The following is a 12,040-nucleotide window of genomic DNA, read 5'->3' on the forward strand; positions in this document are numbered from 1 at the left end:
AGATATTATATTTTTAATAAATAAATATTTTGATGTAAAGAAAAATATACCGTACCTTTTGAACGCTCCTCAGTATTACAACATTATGTGGGATTTAATTCATGCATAAAGAAGTCAACATCATCAACAGCAAAAACACAAACAGTAAAACATAAACCGTAAACAATAGACAAGCTCTGATGTTAAATAAATGTGGGTGTTTGATTTTGGGAGATGATTAAAACGCTGCATGCTATTGTTTTGTGGTGTGGAGTGCTTGACCTTTCCAGTATATGATGCCAGTTATATGCTTGCTTCCACTAGACGAGGATATTTAACTTCATAAGGACCTCTGTTAGTGAAAGGAATGGAGGAAGGGAAATATAGGGTAAACAGAGTGACCCAGGCTGAGGGGGAGTTTGTGGTGTTGCTGATGCTGAGTTGAGATAATGGTAGTAGGTGAAGCAGTATGTTTTCCTCCTACCGTGACACATCTACTTACGTGACACATTCCTACTTACGTGAGACACATTACTACTTGCTTGATGCATTCCTACTTACCTGACACATTACTACATACCTGACACATTCCTACTTAAGTGACACTTTTCTACTCTGTTTAATTCCAAGCTGATCAGCCATTCGTGTACAGGTGCAGTCTCCCACTCCCATATGCCTACTCTGAGGTGCAAAGTTCATGGTGCTCTCTTCCTCTTAGACTGCCAGTTTTCTTATGCTCCTACTCGAGTGCCAATTCTTAGTGCCATATTACTAGTTTAAGTTGTAAAATTTCTCTTCTGTTCCTACTGTAGTGCCAATTCACAGTGCCATTCCCTACCTAAGTGCAGGATTTTAGTGCCACATTCTTACACTGAAGTTATTTTTTCTTGTGCTTTTTTCCTACTTGAATAGCAGTTTTGTGAGTCATTCTGTACACAAGTGCTGATTCGAAATGCCACATGCCTACTGTGGGGGTAAAATTTCCACTATTCTATTCCTACCTATGTCAGTGTTTATTGCCACTCCCTACTTAAGTGCCAGCTCATTGTGTCACATTCTTATTAAGGTGTAAAACTTATAGTGCCTCATCATTTTACTCATGTCATTGCCTAGTGCCGGTCCTTACTCAAGTGTCAATTCTTAATGCAAGATTCCTACTGTGGGTGCAGAATTCCCAGTGCACCGTTCCCATTGCAGCACCGGTTGACATACACTTCTCAGCCTGGGTGTGTGTGCGACGTGGTTGCATATATCCTGCAAAAACAGTCTGTTCCCTAGTATTGTGTAAGTGTGACGTGATGGTTAACACTTTATGACCAGGTTTGTACTGGGTGGCTCATATTTTACTTTTTTTTTTTTTTTTTTTTTTTATCAGGGCCTTTTGTACTCAAGGAAAGGGTAAACTTCTTTTTGGGACGCTTCACAACGAGACGTAACCCCGGAGCTGCAAAAATCTCCTTGCTTTGTTGGATATAAAATAGGAAAGGCTTCATCATACTGAGAAGGCCAAGCTTTCGTGTGTTCGTGTGAAATAATACAAATTAGGAGTCCGAATTCATTGCAGTGTACCATCACAATGAAAAATTTGCCAGTAATCCCTGCCTCCCATATTTCTTATTCCTCCCCGAAGGTCAGGATATCCTTCCATCTCATACTCTTTTGTTGTATTCCAGTCACACACAAATATTTCAGGTAACATCTACAGGTATATTCCTATCATGTATTAACATTTCAGGTAACATATATTCCTGTCACAGAGCAAGTTTTCATGTAACTTCATCCATCGTCATAGCTGAGAGGGAATTGTCGATGAACTTTTAATTTTGAGAGTATTTTGCATGTAAGGTGTCATTGCTCTTCCTCGTCAATCAGTCGGATGGTGAGAGGCTTGTCTGAGCTGGAAAGTAATGGTGAATATCCAGAACACAGAAAACACCGCCTTTGGATAGTGTTGATAAGAAATTAGGTGTTCTGGGCTGGCTTTTGATGCAGTGTTCGCTGGTTAATGTCTTCTACTGGTGTTCGGAGTAGTTGCCGGATCTGACACTCTCCACACTGACTACCTATTCTACTTCCGTAATGTACAGGCGCTAAAAGTGAATAATTGTCTACCTATCTACCTGTCTGTCCATCTATGTATCTTTCACCTGGCATGCATACAAGAGTTAGTGGATCCGACAATGATTTCTAAGCACCATTTCAGACGATACACCATCCTCCACTCTATACTCTTCATCTTGTTCTTAGCCATCCAAATCTCTTTCGTTCGGCTGTACCACCATGCAGTCCCTAAGTCAACCATTTTTCCTCCACATACATCAAAAAACCAGTCCAGAAAACCCAAATAAATACCATTAGTTTTAGATGCCAGTGTTTCCTTATTTATTAACCAACGTAATGACAACGTAACATCAAACAGGCCATTTCAAAGACCCACGTTTAACAAGAATTATGTACATCGTCTTTATTTACATCCAAAAGGTCCGTTTAACGATAATGGCCGAACGACTAGTAAAGCAATTAAAAAAATGTTTGAGTTAGTCCTTGAACACCACATCTTGTCCCTAGGTCACACTGAGGCAGGAATCGGAAACAGGTTGGTATTCTGTCACTCTAACTCCGTAGCCCCTTTTTCATAGCGATTTATCTAACATATATCGAAACATCGTCGTCTGTGTTATTTTCATCGTTCTAATATCGACATAGTTTTCACCAATAGCACTCAAGGGAATGTCAAGGTGTAATGTGCTGAATGAATCGCTAGGAAAAATGTGTAAGGGACTCTCCAGAGCTACTTGAAATATGACCCGCTCTCCGATTCTGACCTCAGTGTGAAGCGGTTCTTGCTGGGTGTGCACAGGTGTTTATAATTAGTGTATACATGTAGACATCTTTGGGTGTGCACATGGACTTTATCATTTTCCTTTATGTTAGTGTGTATGTGTGTTATTGTCTTTAGCCCTGTGCACAACTTGTAGTCATTGATGTACACGTGTTCATGTATCATAGTGTGTACAGACTGTCATGATAATCAAATGCATATTGAATCCATTTACAACAAATAATAATTATAAACGACTGGTCGCACATTTTCTATTCAGACTGTGCATTATGCTGTCAACTTTTACTGCGCACATAGATTATATTAATTTAGTGCGCACATGTAGTATACTGATTTAGTGTGCGCATAGATCATTTACTGCGCACACAAAGATTATAATGTTTTAGTGCGCACGTAGATTATATTGTTTTAGTGCGCACATTGGCAACATTAGATCTATTCACTGCGCATACGTTTTCTGAATCTCCGGGTGCTCACTTCGTATATCCACCAAATTCTCACTTGCGGTATTTTTTGTGTGCTGATAATTCGCGTGTGTTTATGTGTTTATTCGTCACAGTCACATGCTTGTTGTATAATCCGGGGAAATGTTTATCCTTAGTATTTCAGTTTCGTTTTCGTGTTCATCTCAATCCCTTGCCATTTTTGTAAACTAGATATATATATATATAGGTCTTTATTATTTCTGCTCTGCCACTAAGTAAACATGACCAGTACTACGAGTATGGGTAAAGTTTCAGACCTATTTTGAGCTTGAAATTAATGTGTTAAATATGTTCCTTCCATTAGGTTCACTGTGCTGCTTAGTTTCCAGCCTGCTATCCTTGTCTTATGAGAGAGGGGATGAATTTGTTATTAGAATGTCTTTATTTTTTTCCCCTTAAACAGACAGAGCACATAGTTTACCCGAAGTTCTGTAAGTCAGTTTGCACTATCGTCACTCCGTATTCACATCTCTTAAAAATGTTCTACCTCATGTACTGTACTATATATTTTTCCATTAATCTCACTTCCAGCACCACACGGTAATGTCGTTCCATATATTTGTCATCTGAGTAAAGAGTTCCTGTTTCCTGATATAGCACTGTTAAAAAATTGAGTCATGAGCTTTTTTTTTGATACACTTAGAGCAGTCTTTAAAAAATTGCCCTTTGGGGGGATTTTTGACAATGATTTTCTTTCCGAGATGCTAATACTGTCTACCTTCATAGGCTTGTTCCGTCTGTAGTTTGATAGAGATTTGTATTTTCTAAGATCCAAATAATCTTTTTTTTCATGGATTCTATATTTTGTTGTTAATGGGGTTTGATATATATTTTTTTTTCTGTTTTCTGAGATGACCAGAGCTATCATACTTGTACTTTATTTTCGTTTTTTGTGGGTTTTGGTGATTTTTTTTTTTCTGTGTTCTGAGTTTTGCTGCCTAATATACAGCCGTGTCCACTACAGGCCTACATAAATAGAGCACATCTATACACGTACCGCAGAAACATTAAAAAGAAATAGCCATTATCACTAGGAGTTATTGTCGACACCTTTCTCAGATAAAATAAGTATTGAATCGCTAAATATTTTTTAAATATAAACACTCGTAGCTATCTGCTGAAGTGAATGCAGTACAGTACGTTTAAATGTTTATATATCCACACACCAGATAAAATATGCATTGAATCTCTAAGGTTTTTGTCAATAATGTATAAACACTTTGTATCTGCAGAAGTGATTACAGTATAATAGTCTTCAAGGGTTTAATTTTCACTCAGCATACACTAAAAAGTAAAAAACAGCCACCGTTTTATCCCCGTCGAGGTGTAAGGGCCCTACCGTAGTTCAGTACATTTAAGGGTAAATGAGCAGTGTACACCCCTTTGTGGCACTGGATGATCAAGAAGCGACTCTTAGGGATCGAACCTATGGAAGGCTATCACTCCGATCACTCCGACTGGGGCGTTTTAAGGAGTACACCATTAAATAAAGAAAACGGGAGGACTGAACAGCAAAGTGCTCAACCCACGACAGCATGAAGGGGTAAGTGGCCTTGGTGGGGAGACTCAGACGCGCATCTCGGAGGTGTTATTGGCCTGAAGGAGCGCCGTCGGAGAGAGCAGCGGCTGGGGCTCCACGTGGGACGGGTACGAGGAGGAGCGTGGGGGCGGTGGTGGCCTGGTGACGGAGCGTGCGGTGCCGTTGTGCGGGGGGCGGCTGAGCGTGGGGGGCAGCGCACCTGTGTTCACGTCCCCTTGCATGCTTGTGGTGTAATCCGGCGGCCATTCGTGCTGCGCTTCGCCATCACACGAAGCGGCCAGGCTGCTGCGAAGTGTTGCGGAGGAGCGAAGTGTACCGCATTGTGATGGTGACGAGGCCTTACCGGGTGGGGGCGGCTGCGTCACATTCCTCAGCTGGACGTCCGTAGTTGGGTCGGGTCCGGTGCTGTCGTGGGGACTGGCGCCCCCTGGTTTATCTTGCCGGGTGTCTCTGCGGTAGTACACAGCTGCGAACACCAGGAGATTGAGCACAAGCAGCGAACACCCAATAGCGACTGTGAGACTCAGCGCTGTGGTGTAGGGGAAGTCCTGGTGCTGCTGGCGATAGTGGTGATCCCTCAGCAGGTCCTCAGTCAACTCAGCCACATTACTCCCGTTGCTCAGGATCAGCATCGTGGGCGGCTGGAGGTTGTGGGCGGCTGGAGTGGTTGTGGGTTGGGTGGTGGGTGCAGGGGTGGTGGGCGGGGGTAGGAGGTTGCTGGATAGGTTGCTAGGTCGCGTCGGGCCGGAGTAGGTGTCGGGTTGGTCGTGGTCGGTGAGTTGATGGAAGGGCGAGTCGGGTCCGTATCTTGCCCCGACTTTCTCCATGCCAGGCACCAGCCACGACCACAGCGCCACCTGACCTGCGCGGTAGTGGTCACGTACACGCCCACGACCAGCTGGAAAAGATGTCACGTACGCCACCGAGGTTAATAATAATAATAATAATAATAATAAAAAATAATGATAACAATTATAATAATAATAATGAAAGCGAGGTATAAAGTAAGCACATCATAACTCAGCGAGTTTTATTTTTATGTAACTCTTACATTCATAAGACTTTGTGACAAAGATTCTTGCGCTCCAGTAAAAAAAAATGTAAATAAAAGCATGAAAAAGTAAATATATAATAAAATACTAAACATATGATAAAAAAAAAACATGACTTACCGAGGCCGAGGTATTTTCTATAGACAGGATCGTAACCTGGCCAGTCAGGGCTCTTGTAACGGGGTGCCTCCCTGCCGATGGGGGGCGGCTCTCCCCCTACACCGCCTTCATTAGGGTCCCTGGGGGGTGTAGGGATGTAGGGACGGGACATTTTTAAGCCCATTCACTCCAATGCTGTCTTTTTCCATTTTATTCTTGATGTTTATTTATGATTTTATTCTTCTAGAGAAGATGCATAATAGTGAAAGGCTTAATGAAGGCTGTATCTAATGTCTCCTGTTGGAAAAATATCTTGATCTGAGTAGAATCGTGTGAGTAGCGAGGAAAAATAGGGTTAAAGAGGGTTAGTTATCTTCAAACATGATATTAAGTGGTAAATTGAGACATGATTTGTAAGCATTAGTTCTGTTTAGCCTGCATGTCACATTATACAATACATTCAGCAGTGAGGCATAAAACGCAGGAATGCTTAATTTTCACAGCACACACAAAAGACAGACAGACAGAGAGAGAGAGAGAGAGAGAGAGAGAGAGAGAGAGAGAGAGAGAGAGAGAGAGAGAGAGAATGTAAGTGAATAATGTCGTTTTGGGTAAGTGAAACGTGGTGGGGCGCGACCGTAGAGTTACCCCGCAAAACCATTCGTATATAAACTTCATGTGGGCGACGTCATTCATATATTTATTTACATTTTACTTGTATTTGTTGCAAACGAGAGAGAGAGAGAGAGAGAGAGAGAGTGAGAGAGAGAGAGATAATCAGATGCTCATTAAAGTTAGAGCGAGGCGCAGCAGAAGCGGCCGTCTTACAGGCAAGCCAGCTTAAGGGGGAGCGTCCGGCGCAGAGCTGTACGGGGGAGGGATAAGTAAGCTGCCTGTTCTGTTATAGTTATCATGTATCCTATGCATTATGTATCCTATGTATCCTACAGCTTTATGTATCATGTGCATTGTATGTATCCTTTGCATATTTGGGGAGATTGATACACAGGCCAGCTGAAGGGGGAAGCGTTCGGTACACAGCTTTACTGAGGGGGTTAGGTATGCTGTATCTGAACCATGTAAAGTATTTAGAAGTACATGTGTTTCTCACGTCATTATGTATCGTGTGTTCTTGAGTCACGGGGGAATGTGTGCGGTTTGTTTGTGTGTGTGTGTGTTTTTTTTGTTGGTTGGTCTGCTACAAAATCATATCCTTCCTGTTTCACTTTTTTGTTATTATAGCTTGTGTAAACTGTCTCCCTTTACTCACACAGATTAATTAAATTGTAGTAGTAGCTGTAGTAGTAGTAGTAGTAGTAGTAGTAGTAGTAGTAGTAGAAGTAGTAGTAATGCTAAAAAGAAAGAATAAAAGCAGTAGTGTTACAGTACATGAAGAACAAAATTTGCATAATTAGCATAATCATACGCCCCTCTCTCTCTCTCTCTCTCTCTCTCTCTCTCTCTCTCTCTCTCTCTCTCTCTCTCTCTCTCATTTGTGTATCTATCTATCTATCTATCTGTTCATCTGCTTCTATATATATCTATCTACTTACCCACGAACTTACCTGTCTATCTCTCTGTATATCAATCTAGCTGTCTGTCTGTCTGTCTGACTATCTATCCATCTACCTATCTATCTAGCTCATCCACACAACTCACCCTGTCTTAATAAAGTTGGTCCACATAATGATAGTAGCCTCACTCAGGGCCACCTCGGTCTTGCTATAGGAGTGGTTGGTGTCTGGTGCTAGGGGGCTCACGGACCCCAGGGGCACCCCGAACACGTACAGCAGCTCGTTCACGCTGAAGTCAGGTCCGATCTGGTGGTGGAGCGTGAGAGAGGGAAATAGAAAGCTGTAAATCGAGGAGCAGTGACTATAATATTATCTAAGAACTGATATGAGAACACATTATTGTTATTCGTTGGTGTTGTTAGTTTCTTTATTGTCGTTTCCGTTATCGTCATTATTCTTGTCGCCTTTACTTATTAACGACATATCAGTGAAAAATTTCTTCAGCTAAGGATTTTTTTTTTCCCATTAGAGCGGTAGTGGAACACCTACAAGAGGGCCGAGCAACATCAGTTTAAGGATGACTGCGAAAAAAAAATCCGGCATTAATTTTTGTCCCTACCCAGTAACAGACCACAAAACCAAATATCTCACCTCTGGATCAGGGTCATCGGGGCGGTAGTCGAGCACGTACAAGAACGCCTTCCTGTTGGGGGTGTAGAGTTGGTTGGCGGCCACGGTGACCGGCGAGACGAAGGCCGCGTCGTGTAGTGCCTCGGCGGTCAGGTCCCGGATGTGTACTGGGTGTTGTACAGGACGGGCCCAGTCGGTGTACTCGGCTGTGATCGCTAGTACAATTTCCTGTGCGGGAGGATGGAATGGAAGAGAGTTAGAATTATGGTATTGTCTTTGTGGCTCCAGGTGCATCTGAAATGTGAACCCGGAGGACTACTACCAAGAGATGAGGGGAAGGGAAGATGATTGGACTCAGAGGATGGAAGGAAGGGCACGAGGGCGAAGGAAACCAGTAAAAAAGAGGCTGGATTCTGTAAGGCATCAGCTTTACAAGATACAGTAGATGAGGAGAAAAAGTTGAAGAATGAGAGGGAAAAAAATCAGGAGTATGGATCAACAGGCCAAATAAAAAGGGAAAGTGTCAGATGTAGGAAGAAAATTGCCACTGACCTGTAGATGGTATCGATAGTTATTGGTGACGAAGGTACGAATGAGTCTGTCCCGGTGATCCGCTTCGAATCCATGTTGTATCTCCGCGTCACTGAACACCTCCAGCACGTCCGTCGCCGTCACACCCAGTAGGAGGTCCACCGGGGTTCGTCCTTCCTCCCCTGGGACGTATAGTAAGGGAACGGACTGCTTAGTAGGTGCTCGGAGCCAGAATGCACGTGCAGACTTAGGGTTAGCTGGCTTTCATGATTCAGACTGTGATTACCCAACACACACACACACACACACACACACACACACACACACACACACACACACACACGCAACCACTTACCCATCTTTGAGAGCTGATGTTTCCAGTCGGGTCTGATGGTAACCCCGTCCACGCTAGGCCCAATAGAGGAGAGGAACTGAGGTATCTCCAACTCAACCTAAAAGAGAGTGGTTTTAATCAGTGTTCCATCCTTAGGTAGAAAATAAAAGTCAGGTGATGCTGTCGAATGATTTTATATACAGGTATATAATTTAATATAGGTAGATACTGAGACAGGTGTAAGAATAGGGGAGGGTAGATTGGAAGTGTATGAGGTGGATAGGGGTGTCTTAGGGAAAGGGATGAACAGAGTAGTGATGGTAGGGGTGAGGAATACATGAAGGAGATCAATTTGGATGAGCAAAAGGAGGTAGATAAATGGCAATAGAGAAGTGCATGAAGGAGGGTGGCTTGGATTGGCAAACAGTGGAAATATAGTAAGTGGTGAGAGAGAGAGAGAGAGAGAGAGAGAGAGAGAGAGAGAGAGAGAGAGAGAGAGAGAGAGGCTTCAAGGCGTTGCAGCTGTGTCCACTTGAGATAAATTCCGGGAGAGAAAGAGAGAGAGAGAGAGAGAGAGAGAGAGAGAGAGAGAGAGAGAGAGAGGTTCTGGCGGACTGGGAAAATTCCATCGATAGAGCAAGGATGAAAAATGTAAAAGACACTGAAATATATTTTTGTGGTTTCATGATAAAAAGGAAAAAAAAGTGCAGAAGAGATAGAGTCTGGGATGCATTTACATGATTTCGCCAATACTGCTTTACCTTTTCTCTCCCAAAAAGAAAAAAAAAAAAGAAAACGAATGATGGATGGAGATTGAAACGTACCTGAGCGATTTTGTTCGTAAAGTCACGAAGGAAAAAAAAATCAAATGTAGGAGAAGGAGAGAATAGCAAGAGGGAGGAAGGAAGGAAAGAAGGAAGGAAGGAAGGAAGGAAGAGAAGGATGTATAGAAGGAAATACTAGATCCAGACTTCAACGATGTACCTGCAGGATCTCTCTTAGTGAAGGAAAGGAAAGAATGAGAATGATATGTACCCCCAGAGAGAGAGAGAGAGAGAGAGAGAGAGAGAGAGAGAGAGAGAGAATGATACCTACCTCCAAAATCTCATCAACGGTACGGTCCCTAAGGCAGTGTAGCAGCGCCTCATAGTGACGGTACAGATCATCCGGTACGCGACACCCCAGCTGCCTCGCCGCCTGTACCGCATAATAGACGGGGGACTGAACCGCCGCCCATGGACTGAGTGCCGATCCGGACATCAGGATAGCGCGTTTGAAGAGTCCTGCGCCTGGGGGCAGAGAGAGAGAAATAGGAAATATGAGGATACTTTTTTCTGTGGGGTGGAGTGAGGATTCCATGTGCTTGAATGGTGACTGGATGAGTATGTGGCCCATTTAGTGCACTTGGACTGTACAGTATACCCGACTATGGATTCAGATGCCGATCCGAACATTAGGGTAGTTAGTTTGAAGAGTCTGGGTTCGAGGGGAGAAATAGTTGTCTTCATGTTTATCATCATCATCGTCGTCATCATCATCATCATCATCATCATCATCATCATCATCATCATCATCATCATCTTCACTGCCTCGTTCACCATATCGTCATCATCTTCACTGATCAACATATCGTCATCATCATCATCATTATCATCATCACTTATCATTCGTCATTCATCTTTCACCGTTCCTCAATCACCATTCATCACTAACAACTCGTCATTCACAATCACTCATCACCATTTACCACACACTAACCACTCATCACTCACTACACATAACCGCCATCATCACCACCACTCAATATCATTACACACAGGATAGCTCGCTTGAACAGTTTTGGTTGGAGAGGGTGAGATAATAATTTTTACCATCATCATCGTCATCATCATCATCATCATCATCATCATCATCATTATCATCATTATCAAAAAGGCTAATTCTGTGTGTGTGTGTGTGTGTGTGTGTGTGTGTGTGTGTGTGTGTGTGTGTGTGTGTGTGTGTTGTCACAGTCATTAGCTTCATTGCACCCGGAGTTAATGGAAATTTTATAGCCCTTACTCAAAAAAGCTTTCCAAAATAAGTAAAATCGTCTGGATTTTGTAATAATAATAATAATAATAATAATAGTAGTAGTAGTAGTAGTAGCAGTAGTAGTAGTAATAATAATAATAATAATAATAATAATAATAATATTAATGATAATAATAACAATAATAATAAACACTATCCACACATTCTTCACTGGCATAGGGTTAATATCAGGCCAGCCTAAACAAAAGCCTCACTATTTTTTACCCACCATGCCAATACCATGTCAAGATTCTAATTAATGGAGCCTATGTATAAACCCTTTTTTTTGAGTGGCCATTATAAAAAAAAATATATATGCGAGCCGTTTTGATGGCCTACGCAGCGGACAAGCCATGTTAAATTACTGAATCCCAAAAGTCCCTAATTGTGAGGATATATATTTTTTTGGTGGGATGTGTGTGTGTGTGTGTGTGTGTGTGTGTGTGTGTGTGTGTGTGTGTGTGTGTGTGTGTGTGTGTGTTTGGATATTTGAGAGGGAATCGTGCATATTTTAATGGGGTATAGAATACAGTATTTTGTTCAGTTTATTTCCTTTTAGTCACGGTTTTGAGAGAGAGAGAGAGAGAGAGACAGAGACAGAGACAGACAGACAGAGACAGAGACAGAGAGAGCCCTCAGACTTAATATTAATCCCAGTCTCTCACATTGCAAAACAGAAACATTGCAAATTATATGTATTTAGGTAGGGATATGAAACTCTATGGCCATCACACACACTGTTTCATCATTACAGTGCAAACAGAGAGAGGCTGGGTAGGTAAATACGCCGAAAAATGACAGGGAGATTGAGCTGTGATGTGTGGAGAGAGAGAGAGGGAGAGAGAGAGAGAGAGAGAGAGAGAGAGAGAGAAATGAGGCAAAAAAATTACGACCATCGTCAAATATCGGGATATCGATGTGGTATTGGCAGAAATCCGGTTCATATGCGTTTATAGTACGC

At 42.4% G+C, this 12,040-nt stretch overlaps 1 protein-coding gene across 1 annotated transcript in view; it reads right to left on the minus strand.

The window, feature by feature from the left end:
- Nucleotides 1–4,872: 4,872 nt before the first annotated feature.
- The window catches only part of LOC145413130 (neuroligin-4, X-linked-like), a 98,354-nt gene continuing 91,186 nt past the window's right edge, over nucleotides 4,873–12,040 (minus strand). Inside the window, exons 4-10 of the mRNA XM_080282848.1 lie at nucleotides 10,102–10,295; nucleotides 9,028–9,124; nucleotides 8,694–8,854; nucleotides 8,163–8,369; nucleotides 7,657–7,817; nucleotides 6,019–6,137; nucleotides 4,873–5,744 (exon numbers count right to left, since the gene is read on the minus strand). Coding sequence (XP_080138974.1) covers nucleotides 4,873–5,744; nucleotides 6,019–6,137; nucleotides 7,657–7,817; nucleotides 8,163–8,369; nucleotides 8,694–8,854; nucleotides 9,028–9,124; nucleotides 10,102–10,295 — 1,811 coding nt within the window. The remainder of the gene's footprint in view (nucleotides 5,745–6,018; nucleotides 6,138–7,656; nucleotides 7,818–8,162; nucleotides 8,370–8,693; nucleotides 8,855–9,027; nucleotides 9,125–10,101; nucleotides 10,296–12,040) is intronic.

Source organism: Coenobita brevimanus, chromosome 95 (genome assembly GCF_032717465.1).
Source record: "Coenobita brevimanus isolate Jiangsu-jjx chromosome 95, ASM3271746v2, whole genome shotgun sequence".
Classification (NCBI taxonomy): domain Eukaryota; kingdom Metazoa; phylum Arthropoda; class Malacostraca; order Decapoda; family Coenobitidae; genus Coenobita; species Coenobita brevimanus.